This window comes from Tinamus guttatus, unplaced genomic scaffold (genome assembly GCF_059628265.1).
Source record: "Tinamus guttatus ecotype Peru unplaced genomic scaffold, ASM5962826v1 Tinamus_guttatus_pri_ptg000314l, whole genome shotgun sequence".
Lineage (NCBI taxonomy): Eukaryota > Metazoa > Chordata > Aves > Tinamiformes > Tinamidae > Tinamus > Tinamus guttatus.
In genome coordinates, this window is record NW_028288848.1 from 8,689,048 (window position 1) to 8,704,311 (window position 15,264).

The 15,264-nt window shown below is 35.9% G+C and overlaps 1 protein-coding gene across 2 annotated transcripts in view; it reads right to left on the minus strand.

Moving 5' to 3' along the window:
- The window catches only part of IDE (insulin degrading enzyme), a 59,237-nt gene that overhangs the window by 40,102 nt on the left and 3,871 nt on the right, over positions 1-15,264 (minus strand). For both annotated transcript variants that reach the window (XM_088528724.1, XM_088528725.1), the window contains 9 exons: positions 10,134-10,318; positions 8,640-8,847; positions 7,617-7,786; positions 4,633-4,755; positions 3,323-3,435; positions 2,728-2,890; positions 2,276-2,368; positions 1,669-1,760; positions 341-421 (listed from right to left, as the gene is read on the minus strand). In XM_088528724.1, coding sequence (XP_088384850.1) covers positions 341-421; positions 1,669-1,760; positions 2,276-2,368; positions 2,728-2,890; positions 3,323-3,435; positions 4,633-4,755; positions 7,617-7,786; positions 8,640-8,847; positions 10,134-10,318 — 1,228 coding nt within the window. Of the gene's footprint in view, positions 1-340; positions 422-1,668; positions 1,761-2,275; positions 2,369-2,727; positions 2,891-3,322; positions 3,436-4,632; positions 4,756-7,616; positions 7,787-8,639; positions 8,848-10,133; positions 10,319-15,264 lie in introns of those variants that run through there.

Here is a 15,264-nt window from a genome sequence, read left to right on the forward strand (position 1 = left end):
CTCACAACTACATTCAGAACATATAAGACTAAGCAATTTGAAAGGGAGATTTTAAAAAATCTCTAATTTCTATTTTGTCTTAAGCAACACTGAAATAAACAGATGAAAGAGCAACTTCAGATACTGCAAAATCAGTTCTACCAAGCATGGAATTATAAAACAGTAAAGAGGAAAGGAAATGTGACCTGTAGGCTGCCAATGTTAACAGCTCATGAAACATGACTTTAGCTTCCTAACCTCAAGAAGTGCAAAGCATCTTCACAAATGCCCGTATTTATTCACAGCAAAGAACTTAAACACACTGCTAAATGACTAACATATTGTCCAAAAAGTCACTCACATGCAACATTCCTCCAAGTTTCGACGTATAACCTCTTGGTCGTTCTTTATCTTTAAATCTGAAAGCCACAGCATTTAGATCCTATGAAAAAACACAGCAAGAGGTGAAAAATATATATATATATATATTTGATGTTTAAGGCTACTTACTACTAATAATACTTAGCAACATCTAAGGCTACTTAACTTCTTTCTACTATATAAGTAGGAAATTGTTTTTTATGCATTTTATAGAAGTATTTGTTCTAGCACACAGCACATGAGCAACTTGAGACAGTATCACAATGTGAAGCATTAAGCATGCTTAGCACTTCAGCATGCTAAAGTCCTATGGTGAAAATACAGATGGTGGTCTTTCACATCATGGTCATAGTAAGAGACCTGTAGCATAGCTTGTATTTTCAAATTTATTGGTAATCTGAAAACACCTTGATGTTACCAAAAGACAGACAATGAACATCCCACTGCAAGACTATTAAGGAATTGAAGCCTTTCTCTTTTGCCTTTCTATTCCTTTCATTTAGCCAGCCAAAAAATAAGCTTAGAGGCAGAAAAAGCATGTTTCTTTTTGCTGTCTTTAGCCACAGAAATAGAAACACATAGAACACATATTCTTAGAATACAGCTGCACGGGTGACAAATAGATATAAGCCTACAAGGGCAATGAAAGAGACAGTCCCTTCTTCCTGTAAAATTATGCAGCAAGTCTGGTCAATTCAACAATTCAGAGGAAAATTAACTCAAAAAAAAAAAAGATTAATTTTCAATCAGTTTGCCAACTTTTCTAATTCACTTCACAGTCTGAGAAGTGTTAGGGCTAACGCAAGGAAAAGACACAGCTACAAGGCAGAGGATGAAACTACCTCTTTCAGTGATAATGCAATCTTAAATTTGCTTATGGGGACACTGGAATTCTCTTAGCAGAGAGCAAAGAGATTTCTTTCATAGGTACACAACATCAAAATGTAAGGAATAAACTTGCATCTATAGAACTTCTAATTTTGGACAGAAGAGACATAATAGTGTTCACCAAGGAACACCTATGATAGAATCATAAGCATAAAAATTCTTTACCCAAGCATCTCTAGTGAATCAATGAGTGTATATATACATGTGAACATATATGTATACTGTTTTTATTGCACACTGAAATAGAGAATTTCTGTACTGTTTAACTCTGATATAGCACTTCTAATAACAGTTAAGCTAACAGTGAAGCCTACAGCTGATGTACTTTTTACCTCTCAAAAATAAGTCAGATAACTGGTTATTAACATCCTACTGCCTTTACAATCTCAACTCTAAGGCTTGGCACATGAATCACTGTACCTTGCACTCTTGGAAAACCCATTCTTGAGGTCCTTCTGTGCGTAATTTTTGAATATATTGAAACATGTGCAAAATAATATCTTCAACGTGCACTGAAAAAAAAAAAAAAAAGATGCTAGCTTTATAATTTACTCAGTCCTCCAAGCAGAAATCCTGATGAAAACAGGTATGAAAGTTGGCAATTTTTACTAGATCCTGAAACATCCTGTACATATAGTCCCACCAACAAAGTTAAAGTGATCATTCACAGGATCTAAGTAAGTTTCCAGGTTCCCAGCTTAACTCAGAAAACTGCTTGGAAGATGTCCAATAGTGATGATTAATACAACTGAATCCAAGTTTAAATAGCTTGAATAAACACTTCACGCAGGTATTAAAAAAATCTTTTAAAGAAAAATTGTTAAGTATTTATGTATTAAAATAGTTTAATACAATTCAAATAAATCAGTTTCTTCTGTCAGATAAGCATACTGAGGGGGATGCAAGCCCAGAAGCCAAAAAGTTAAAATATATTGGTTTTCGAGTATTAATACAATTTTCTTAAATACAAATGCAAATCCCATCAGATCAGGAATGACATGGAATACAGACATAGCACTTCACTTACAAAGTCCTTCCTCCGTCAAGTCCACATTAATGATGAAAAACATGAAACCTCTAGCACCTTCCTTCTGCCCTCCAACTAGAGTATTTACCCAGCCTATGAAATCAAAGAGAAAATGTGTTACATAAGCAAATTTGTAAAGTGTTTCACTGCTTATTTGTATGCTTTGGCAACTTTATATTATTTTTGTTTTGACATTTCTATTACTGTCCACATTTCCCCTTCTCTTCCTTTAACACTGATATCACCAGTGCCAGTTAAGTACTACAGAAGTGAGACCCATGAGGTTTCACTCTCAGCACTCAGTGAAGGGGTGTTAGGAAGAACCTGAGACCATTTGGTCACTAGGCAATTTATTTCTATCTGGAACACTGTAATAAAAAGAATAGCCAAGGTTGTTCTGAGTTCTCACAACATGTGCAATGTAGTAAAGTCGTTACCTTTGTAGGACTTACCTTTGGCTTTAAGCTCTGACAAAAGGCTCCCTGGGCCTTCATGCCCAATCAGATGACCAAGATAATGACCAGGGTTTGATTTGTAGTATTTCTGAAGGTCTGGTATAGGAAATGTGACATAAAGATTTCTAATGTCCTTAATAGGTACCACTTTGTAAAGTTGCTGAAAAGAAAACAAGTGAGGAAATCCATAAAACAAACATAAATTCAACCAATCTCACTATTTCATTCTATTCAGGAGCACCTTTATGCACACACATTTTATTACTCATACTAACATACAAAACCACAAATGAAAACTAAGGTATGTAAAAAATAAGGCAATACTTAAACCACTGTTTTCATTTTACAAACCTCAACATGTTGCAAATATTAATTGTTTATTAACTGTAGAAGTCATTATTACTCAGCTGCTTACAGCTTCATCCAATGTGCAATCTTTACTATAACCAAATAATATAATCAGGATGGAGAGGTATGTGGAAAAAAGGCAAAAGAAATATGGAATTTATCAGAGACACTGACACAAAATTACTGAAGTGCAGTTACTGTAATATGAAAAATATCACTTAAGCTACACATTCTCTATACCTACCCGGAGGTGTTCTTCTTGAAAAGGATGTTCAGGGAACTCCGGTATAGGGACATTTTTGTTTTCTACTTCTGAAAATAACTTCACCACTAAACTAGTCAGCTCATCCAAGGATTCTAGGGAATAAATAAATAAATAAATAAATAAAGCTGTCATTAGAAAAAGCATAGAAACTGGAAGAGAAATATCTATTTCAAATAGGAATGAGTTCACAGTAGTGAAAATATTTGCAGGTTATCTTCACTAATATTACAATATTTACTTGCAGGAATTGCCCACTACTATGAGCAGAATACATAAAGTGTTTTTTCATGTGACATTCATCTAACACTATTTGTGTTAAATACATTTCTACACATAACAGACAATGCAACTTTAAAATATACATATAATTTTACTCTTCAGCTTATAAAAAACTTGTTAAAAATATCATATATATGATATTACAGTGGATATGCTATAATAATAAATCTTACTGAGGAGAATCACGGAGCCTGGAACTGATCCAACAATGAATATACACACAAAACTTCATTTAAGCAAGAACTATTATCATCACCATGTTTACTGGTCTTAAAACGTAGATGAAATGCTACTTATCATAGAGCACTTACGTTCTATGACTGAAATTACACAGGCATGCTTCATCAGTGACCTTCATACTCAGCTTTCTTAGCAGAAAAAGCTAAAAGGACTTTCCTCTGCTAATGAATTTTGTTCTGTTCATATCCATTGAAGCATTATTGTAAAACACCATATAAATACTGCTCTGCTACAGTATTTTCTTCAACAAGCAAACAGTTTTCAGATCACTGTTATTAAGCTTTTGGCAAAGGCTCATGAAATATCATCTTGATTGTAGAAGGTGTTAGGCAACTGGAATTTCATTCAGAAAATGAAGCAAAGGTTCATGACTAAATATTAAATGAGTATAAAATATACAGCTTAATCCTTGGAGGTTCTGGCTAAAGTCATTCTAGAACAAGCTCTGTCAGGTATTCTGAGATTATGTCTGCTAACAGGCTAATCTCTGAAGTAAAACTAGTTAATAATATTAAATTTTTCCTAAATTTCAGTGTTTCCTTTATCCTTTGATAATAAAGAGAACTATTTGTAGTTGAAGCATAGGTTTAAAACATAAAAACAGAACAATAGTCCTAATATCTGAAATCAGAGAAGCATCAGTTTTTATAAGACAAGCATATACAGAATAACTGCAACAGGTGATTTGATATAAACCAATTTGTTTTTAAGAGCATAAGTAACACTCAGAAGTATTATTCAACCAACAGTGTAAAATTATGGGTTCTCACCTCTTCCTAAAACACAAATAGCCATTAAATTTGATGAATAATAAGTAGAATGGAACTTCAATAGCTCTTGTCTTACATCTATTCCTTCTTTGGTTGGTCTAGTTTCCAGAGTTAGTTTGTTCCCTGTAACATAAAATAAAATTAAATGATTTAACTTTTGGATGACATAAACTTTATGTTTATGAATTTACAGATCAAAAAGTATAAATGAGTGAATCTGCTCTGCTCCAGATGGACAGTCATTTTAAAAAGAATTAGCATGCACAATAACAAGCAAATTGGATCAATATCATCTCAGATTACTATAGCCAATAAATACTTCCGTTCTCAAACTGCATCCTCCTCAATAACCTAGGAAGTTTCGGTCTTCTAAATCAATCCTTTAACTGAGTTATTTCTAAACAATATAATTAAACTCATAAACCCATATAATTAAAATTCAGAAGACAGAAAAGCTTTTTTTTTGGCACATCTGTAGCAGGCTTTTACTCCTATACACACACATCCCTCACAGGAATCACTGTGTGCTCAACTGCCACAAATTATAGCCTGGTACATTAAGACAAACTGAAATAAATAATTGCTATTTTCAACATCTTGGTTGTAAACTGTGACTGTTCAGCTCTGGCTTTACAATCAGCTAATCTGTTGCTGCACAGAGGAACAGGACTAGAAGGCAGCAGAACCAAGACAATTGTCCCTAAATAATATATATATATATATTAACTGAAGAGATTATTTCTATTATTTCATATAACAGTAGGAACTTGAAGCAGCAAGAAAAATAGATTATACAAAGAACACGCTGTATTCTAATCAACTCCACTTCCCTTTATTACACACAAAAACATACAATCTACAGACCAAATCTGCAAACTCTATCTGCCACCTGTGAAACTAATAAAATGCTGAAGCCAAACAGACCATATGCAGAAGGAAGCAAGGGATGCAGTGAGGAGTGAGGCAACAGAATGTTTAAAGAAAAAAAATATATATATATATATACTTGTTTAAGGACAAAATGTCCAGATGTTTGGTGATTAGAGACAAATCTTTTCACAAATGCTACAGCCAATTGTGCAGAGAGGCTGTCTGAAGCAGTACATTTCTTTCATTTTAAAGTGTTACGTGTAAGTGAATAAACGATTCCTAACAAAGCTTAAAAAGGATCATTAAGGTAGCACACTTAAAATACTCCGCTCCCAACCTATGAACTACAGCAGCTTATCAGATTATACAGTTTTAAGCCTGCAGATAAGCAAAATGCAGGACTTTTAAATACCCCAGCACCTTCACTCCCACAGAATCAATATACATGTTAAACAGCGAAAGGCAAAGCACTGGCTTTAGCACAGTAAATGTGTTATTAGAGTGCTGGAGTACATCAAGAGGCAACTGACACAGGGTACCTAGAGATGTAAGAGAATGGACACCAGACACTGCAGAACTGCTTAGGGAAGTACTGGACACTCTTGAGGGTGAGATGGGTGTGAGATTCAGTGAGATGTGGGAAGGACACCTGGGGACAAAATACTAACAAGAACACTGAAGGATTAAGGTATATTTGTTTCTCTGGATAAACAAAGGGGACTGGAAAGTTTGCTGGCAAAATAGACTCCAGAGCTAAAAAAGAAATCGGATTTGTCACGAAAACCATACCACAGTTGGCACCTCTGAGTAAATAAAAGCCAAAGCTTCCTGTAAAAATCACACTCCAGGTGTTCTCTCCATGAGAACACACCACCTTTCCCAGGTGTAAAACCTTCCTAAATTGTATAAAACTGTTTCTGCAACTTTCATTAATATTTTCTGAATGCTATGGAGCAATTTAGAAATAATCTCTTCAGTTAACAGCAGAAATCATCTTCAAGAATGTAACAAGAACAAATTCTACTCCTCTGAGATTACAGAACACAGGTGAAAATAACTGCTTTGTGTATCAATATGCAATTACAAGCACTGTCTTTCTGAATTAACTTTTGAAGGGAATACAGTTGTAATTTGCCCATTTCAGAGAGCCTCTATTTAACAGAAAACAGTCAACACAGGCTCTTGCAGCTGCTGGTTACCAGCCTTTCACAACATCAAACACAAATGTATTCTTCTTGTTCTGAAGACAGAGGAAGACACCAGCCTTAAACCCATTGCCATCATCCTACAGCACTCATTATTTGCACTACTATTTTTCCAACTAATGGACCTGGCCACAAATAACACTGATGCTCAAGGACTAGATAGCACAAAACATAAATTCATGGCCCTACTACTTCTATAGTTTCACAAATAAATCTGCAATTCATGTAGAAAGTGACTGAAGTGTAGACAATTTCAATTAACCTTTGCCAGAATGTCAGAAAATGTGGATTTATTCATACCCATAATATATAATGTCTTTTACATCTACATTTACTATTCTGTGAATAATACAGCCTGAAAAACTTAGAGCAATAAAATCAGGGTTTGTTCAAGACTAATTTTTCTAGTCATCTTATGCTGTTTTATTTTATGCTTAGGAATTTGTTTTTATATTGTTTTTATATTCACATTCAGTGATATCACACTACTTTGGTTACCTTTCCAGTCACTACCTTCTCTTACAGCAATAGTTGTTAGCAAAACAGCACGTGGCTAATGGCTATTCAAACACGGGTTGTTCACTTTGGTGTGCACAAAGACATACAGTCCCAAATCACGACAACTCAAAACCAGGCACTGGAAAATAGCATCCTCTGCAGTACTTATCAGAATCATAAAGGGCCCATAATCACTGTACTGCAAATCTTCTATCCCTCTGTCTCCTATGTTTATGTCCAGCTCTGTTTGGTCTATGATGTGGAAAATGTAATAAAGCACCACAAAAAACATGCACAGAGTGGGGAGAAAAGGGAATTGTTTCAGTCCTGTCTTTATCAATTTCATATAAACAATATTACTATGTACATTAAACAAAACTCCAATGGACGGATAATTGCATTGTGACAAACCTGTTCCAAATTTGCTGAAGGGATGATTGGGGTTTCCAGTAGCCTTCTCCAACTGAAACAACCTCCAGGCATCATTCATTAGATTCTTTTCATGCTCAGAATCAACTGCATTCACTTCCCTGTCTTTGCAGCTCTCATCAAACAAAGGGCACAGGAAAAACTGGGCAAATCTAAACAAAAAATGTTCAATTTTTTTCAAGTCAAGAGCACTGAACATTAAAAAAAAGTTAACATAAAAGCATAAAGCTTAAACCACTTCCTGAAGAGAGCTGAACATATTAATTTGTCAAAGGAAAAAAAAAAGAAACACAGAATTCCTAATCCAAGAATATTTGACTTGCATTCATCATCTATCATCTTTATCGCTTAATTTCTTTATCTATAAACACAGGCAAATAACAGATTCACCAGACAAGATATTACAAGGATCTTACATCATACTTCACACATTCAACACTTCCATGGCTTTGAAGTTTAGTGGAAAGAGGCTCCTCATCTTGCAAATCAAATCAATCTTTTGTCATTCTTCCAGAAACATATATAAGAATTCTACGGTGTAGGCAAGAAAAAACACATTTCTCACCCAGGACAAAATCCTCTCACTTTGCCTCACTGACTACACACCTTTCAATTTAAGTCAGTTCCTTTTACTAAAGGAATCCTTTTTCATTTCTAAACTTCATCCTTCATATGCTATGAAGGATGTAAAGATCCTGTGGCAAGCATAATATTTGATCATACACTCAGACTATTCGTACTATGCAAACGCTTGCGAGTACATTCTGCGCCCCAAATACACAATCCTTAGACTTTGAAAATCAGCCTTGATGAATAAGCCTGATGGCTAAAAAACTCTGAAGAAACTTTTTTGTACTGAACATCTAGTGTCAATTTCAACTGAACACAGTGTTCCCAACCTTTTCTTTATTATCACAAAGATTAAAAACTATCAGCAAAAACTTCTATGCAATTTCAACAGCACAAGTATTAGCAAATTAAAAGTCTGCAGGACTGTGTGTTTACCTGTCCAGGGCACCTTCTAGATGCTCATGCGACACGTCGAAGTAGTAGTTGGTGTGCTCGCCGCTGGTGAAGGCGTTGGAGCTCCCTGCGTGCTCGCTGAGGAACTGACTGTACTCGTTCTCTTTGGGGTATTTCTTGGTCCCCAGGAACAGCATATGCTCACAAAAATGGCTAAGCCCCGCAATGTTGGGGGGATCGGACAAGGATCCTGCAGAACGAAAAAATTCGTAACACCTCCATGAAAAGAAATATTAACATACTAAGTTTTCTTTTTTTTTTTTTTTAATGTGTTTTATATTACTGTTTGTTGCCTCAGTCAATTAATACCAGTTCTATAGCTGCAAGTAGACACTTGGGCAATTATAGCCAACCAAACTCAAACTCAAAAAAAAAAAAAAAAAAAAAAAATTGAAATGAGTAACTGAACCAATTAGTGTCTCAAGTTGCCTCAGCAAATCAGCCTGCATTGGCTTATAGAGAGACAATTTCTAAATTTAAGTCCATGACTCAATCTGTAATCATCTGGCAGATCACAATGTTCTGACTTCTATACCTTGATTTCTATAACTGCATTTCATTAAAAGGTAGCAATTGCCAGATGAAATTAAGGAGGTTATTTATCCTGTGGTTTATAGGGCTAGGAATAAGCCATAATTACTTGAAAATAAGCAGCTACTGATGATCAGCTAGTAGGTTTGAAGGAACACAGATTAAAAAAAAATGACAATGGTTTGTAGGAATGGGAGCCAGAAACATGGAAGTTTGAGCCTGGTGTGTGCAATGGGAGAACGGAGGTGAAAAATATTGATACACCCGTGGGAGTCGGACACCACAGCTGCCTACTACTGCCATGGTATCCAAGAAAACTAGTTAGGAGCATCTGAACTAAATAATGACTTGTGACAGCCATCCCCACTGCAAGAGGGGCCAGAGGCTTTCAAGATTACTGTACATGTCCCCTGACACCACTGGCAGCAAATACAGACAGAAAGAAGAAGAGGAAGGATGTGCAGGTAACATGCGCGTGCATCTCATTTTGAGAGCAACTACAAAGCTATATAAGTAAAGACATATTTAGTGATTTTAGAGACAAAGCCCCTGCCTTTTCCTTCCCTTCCCAATATTTCTGTTTGCACAAATAGGCATCATAGACATGAGGGGGTGTCTCCCTGCACTCACACACTGCCCTTTTCTGCTTATAAACTTGCATACTTGCATAACTTGAAACTTAATGGTTGAAGAAATCTCTCTGCAGACTGAGCTATACTTGAGTAAACACAGAATACATCTAGTGATTTTAATTAGCTTTAATAGCTTCCTATTTGATATGTGAAAATATTAAATAAACTCTAAATTACAGTAAAAGTCCAGGCTGACAATTGGATGCTACATAAAGGTTACCAAAATTTTGCTGTATAGTTCCATCCATATATTTGCAATTAAAATAAAGCAGTTTTTATTAATGATCTAACGAACACAAAATGTATCAAATACCTATGTGTACATCAAGTGCTGCTGAAGACTTATCTGTGGTGGGGTCGCTGATGAGAAGTGCTTTAATGCCATTTGCCAATTCCAGTCCACGATATTCCCGCTTATCTTCAGGTGATTTGATAATTTCATTTGTTATTCTCTTAATAGCTAGACTGTTCATTTTGTTATTTGTCTCCTTCTGAATCCTTAAATTAAAAAAAATATATAATTTTACTTAGGCACTGCTAAAATATGAGTAAGTATATTAGAGAATAAGCTGTGAACAATACAGACAGCAAGAAACTTATTTCCATGTAAAACTCATAAAATACAAAGCTCATGAAATATAAACTTATGAAATATAAAGCTGTGGTTCAAATACTGAGAAACAGTCAGATTAAAGACAAAGTGATAAATGATCACTTATGATAAGTGATATGATAAAATTGAAGATTGCCTAATTGAATCAATTTTCTCTTTCACACTTACAGCAATTTAAAAATTAACTTAGTAAAGGAATACCCCCTTCTTATGATGAAATGAAAAGAACACAAGCAAATTAAAGTCTGTATTGCTATCTGGAGTGTACTTTCTGGGTTCAGAAAAGTATTTTATATCTCTGCGCTCGTGGTTATATTATGAATGCTGTAATTTGGCCATCATCTTAGGTAAACAAAAATTTTACTGGATAAAATAGGAAAAAAAAAAAGTGCCTCACATGTTGAGACTCCCACTATTGGTGTAACGACGATGGTATGAGACCTATTTGCTTAACAACAGTGTTTTAAACACTAATAAAGTAAGCCTGAGTCTGAAATTATTATCCCTGGCTATTTAACTTACTGCCAAGTTGAAAGGCAAGCGGCAGGGCAGCCACTTGGCTGTGAGATTGACAAAGAAATTTAAGGCAATCCCAGCAGAGCCAAATGACAGCAATGCTGGGGGCCAAGCACGGTGCGTCCACGTGCCTTATCCCTGTGCAATAAACTGTAACTCTGTTTTACAGCGCCTGGCATGAGGACACAGCGCAACTAAGCAGACCTTTTTGTGGTGAGAACATAACCTTTTAAATTGCCAAGTAAATTACTACATGAATCTGGGTTAGTAACTGGTGAATTAATTTCACTTATGAGCAAAACCAGACCCAAACCTAAGTCTCCAGGCCTAAGAAAATTTTGTACAGTTCTATCAATATCACTTATGTAACCAGGAGTTTCACTCTATTTATTTTCACATTTTCAGGTCATACGGTTCAAGGAATTTCATGGAAGTTTGCCATGTTTTAAGACCGCACAGAACGTAGTACGCAAAGAACTGCACAGTTTTCTACTTATTTACTGTCCTGTGTCTTCAGCCACAGATTTTTACCTAAGAAAGAAAAGGTATTATAAAGAAAAGCACCCAAGTAAGCATTAGATGACTGAATACTTCTGAAAGAAGTCATGAAATTACTTTGGAATTTATAAAAGTTATGGAGCATCCTCGTACAAATATAAGACTACAAGCAAACAGGAATTATAACCCCACTAAAACAGAGAAGCCCCAAGTAAAGAAATCATCAAGGAAAATTACACATCATGGGTGCAGTCAAATGAAATGTTAAGATGGAGATGCTCAGCTCCAACTCCAATAATGGAGATGCTCAACTCCAACTTAAATGCCTGCAACTCTTGTTTAGACCTGCCCTTTATCTACCGCTTTAACCCTGCGCAGAGGCTAATTCTGCTTGGAGCATGTCTTTGAATCTACAGATTTCACCCTGTTAATGAAACTTATCACTCAGTTTTTAGGTAAAACATTCCAACTCATCAATATACTAGTTCCTTGCTGCAAGATGCATACATACTATTCACTTTTCAAGTTTTTCTGATCATGTCATATGAATTTCTTTGATCCAGCATCTCCTTGTTATTCTAAGCCATATCATTAATTCACAGAACTTTTGTTCAAATGATTCATCTTTCCAACATGATTCATCAAACTATGTCGCTTCTGTGAAATCTTAGGAGATTTCATCTGATGTTTTCTGAAGCTGCACACCTCCATTTCATTTTATTATCATTTCTTATTTTCTGCCTCCTTCAAAGGTTGCCTCAAATTTGGTAGTCAAATTTCAATACAAGAAAAAAATACAATTTTCAAAAGTTCAAAGTCAGCAATTAAGCCTTCAAACCAGGACTTAGCCTCATTACCTCTTTCTTGATTGTTATTTCAATGAGAATTATGAATGTAACATTCTCTTCAAATATGTTTGCATGATTAACCCTCCGTTATTTTTCCTGCAAAATAAACTGTCCCACCAGCAAATTCATACCAAAGCAAGAACAGATCAACTATGAAATATGCTTGGAAGGCAATGTGTCAAAAGAAAAAATTAAATATGAAAGACCAAACTCTCTGGCTAAAGTACTGTTCCTGCGAGTGCTATGCTATTATAATACAATGGTTAGGCAAGACAATTTCATATGAGATTGAATATTCATACAAGGGCATTTTCTTAAGGTGTAAATTGCAAGACATAATATCAACATTCCCTTGTATGGCTGCTTTTCTGCACAACTTCAAAGTTCTCTTAGAGAAACTGCTTTATAACAACACCTCACTCCAGCCTTTCACACAAGAATTGCAAATCACTACAGCACAAACCACCTTTCAACAACAGAACTTCTTTTCAGAACACAAAAAAAAGGGGACACAAAGAATTCTGAATTTCTTGTTACAGCTTTTTAAAAAGCAGCCTAATTCCTAGAGGAATGCTCAAAAGCTGCCCTGAAATATCAGTGTTGTATGTATGTATATACGCGTTTGTGTAATATACATGTATATTGCAGGTGCATATATATAAGTGTGTATATACATATATTACGAGTATATATATTACACATGCACACATACATATGTTGCCATACTATCATTACTGCAAGCACTAGATGCAGATGTTCAGTAGCAATGAAATCAATCTACAAACTAGACTAGACTAGACTAAGAAAGAGGCCATTGAAAGAAAGACTTTCATACTACTCTTACAAAATAGAAATGACAGAGAAAGACCCAGTGAAGAAAAAGGCAATAAGAACAGATATAAAGCACTACAATGGCATTGGGGGGAATTCCTCCTCTGGCTCAAAAATTGTGGGTGGCAGGTGACTCAAATAGAAGGAAAAGGGAATGAACTTTGAACATGAGCCCTTTGAACTGCAAGCATCATCCCTAATCAATATAGGGAACACTTAATTATTTTTTTTCATTCTCAACTAAAAGTCTTAATCTGTACAAGGAAAAAAAAATGCTAAAACAGGTGTTGAATTTTAACCTATAGCACTTTAAAGTAAAATTACATCCGATTCCTTAAGGCCTCATTTCTGTAATGAGTACCAGGCAACTAGTCCCTTGGAATCAGTGAGACTCTTTGGGGATTTTAGGTTCCAGCTGAGAAAAGAATATTACAGAGCAGGAGTGGGATTAAGTGGTATATGAGTCTGTCTAACATTTTTAATCTTTCATAGTTATTTTAGTAGACTTACTTTAATTAAAAGTTAGCCCACATAGTCAAACCCTAGTTCGATGTTTGAACAATTAAAGGACCGTATTTTAAACCCAATTAGCACAAACTCCTGAGAGCTGTCTTCAGTGAAATAACACATTAGCTAATAAAAAATGTAGCTCCCAAAAGCACAAACTCAAAAGAGTTTTTCCCTGAACTGGTGGCAAAACAGGCTCTATGAATTTAAGTCAAACGTTAGCACATAGGCATGAGTCAGATCAATGTCTAGAAGCAATGACCACCCCTAAGTAACCAGATGAATGGCAGTTACCAGCTTAGCTATTTTTGATTCCAAATGATCTCAGTTATCTTAAAAATCAGGGTTTCTGGAATACGCTCACTAAGTAAGTTTACGATCATGTACGCTGGGAACTGTGTTGTTCCTGGTTTTCAGCTCGTGTCGCACACACGCACAAGCGTATGCCTTTTGCATACACTCGATACGTATCGCACCCATGCATTTGCAACACTACTCTTACCCAAGTTCTAACTGTGTCTTTGAAACTACATCTTTGAAACTATGCAGAGGCCGTGATAATGTCCAGTCTCATATTTTGCACCTGCTCCAAGTTCTGTATTTTGTTTATAACCCTTCCACCTCCAAGAGATTGAAACATTTGTCGAGTCAAAACCTCTCTCTGCTCTGACCTGTAAGAGTTCTGTTTCCTGGATTACTTATGAACCTGTCTTGGTTCATGGTTCTTAATAACCTGCACGAAGGAGCTCTTGAGCTGCCAGTGCCTGGAGCGAAGGAAGCGCCGAGGGCTTCAACAGGAGGCCCAGGGCTGCGGAACCACCAGGCTATGGAAACCAGACCAAGTTTCCTCACCTCTTTTACAGGAAAGACAGCACTGAATTGAGCACGTGGGAGGATTTCATGAACTTCTTCAGTTTCAAGTCAGGGGCTCTGCAATAACAAAATAAATCTCCATTCTTCTACATGTCTCTGCCTCTGCTCTTTTTGCGCTCACACGGAGCGCTCCTCATGATGGCAGCGCCATTTCACGCATTGTGACATCCCTCTATGGGTAACAGTGATTCTATGGGCAAGTCAACCAGCAATCTACTGCTCTCAGCTTTGATTCACTCACACGCTATAATTAAAGCTTAATTTTGGCCTATACAATTAAGGACTTCCCTAAAATATTTTTATGTTACCAAGACCATGAGGTTAAATCAACTCAAGTGATCAGTACATCCAGGCGCTGCCCATAGTTTTTTTTACCATTACAGGTTCTCAAGTAGAGAAAGACAGTAAACCCACCTTTAAATATATGGAGATTAAAACAGCTCGCATCCTTCAACATTCATAACCCACACGAACAATCTTATGTATAGTTGTCAAGAAGACAGTGAATGCATCTAAGATCCCAACGTATTCTTGGATGCTGAATTAAATAAATCTGATTGCATATATGAAATGCATATATGCAAGCAGACAAACTGTTTGAAATTTTAACACTCCTATAATGTTTTTGGACTCAGCAGGAATTCGGCACACTGTTTTACATTACACACACAAAAACCCCACAAAAGAGATCCACGACAAATTAATCAATGGTACACAGTTAGTAAGACCGACTAATCACACAAGTTTGGGGGTAATGA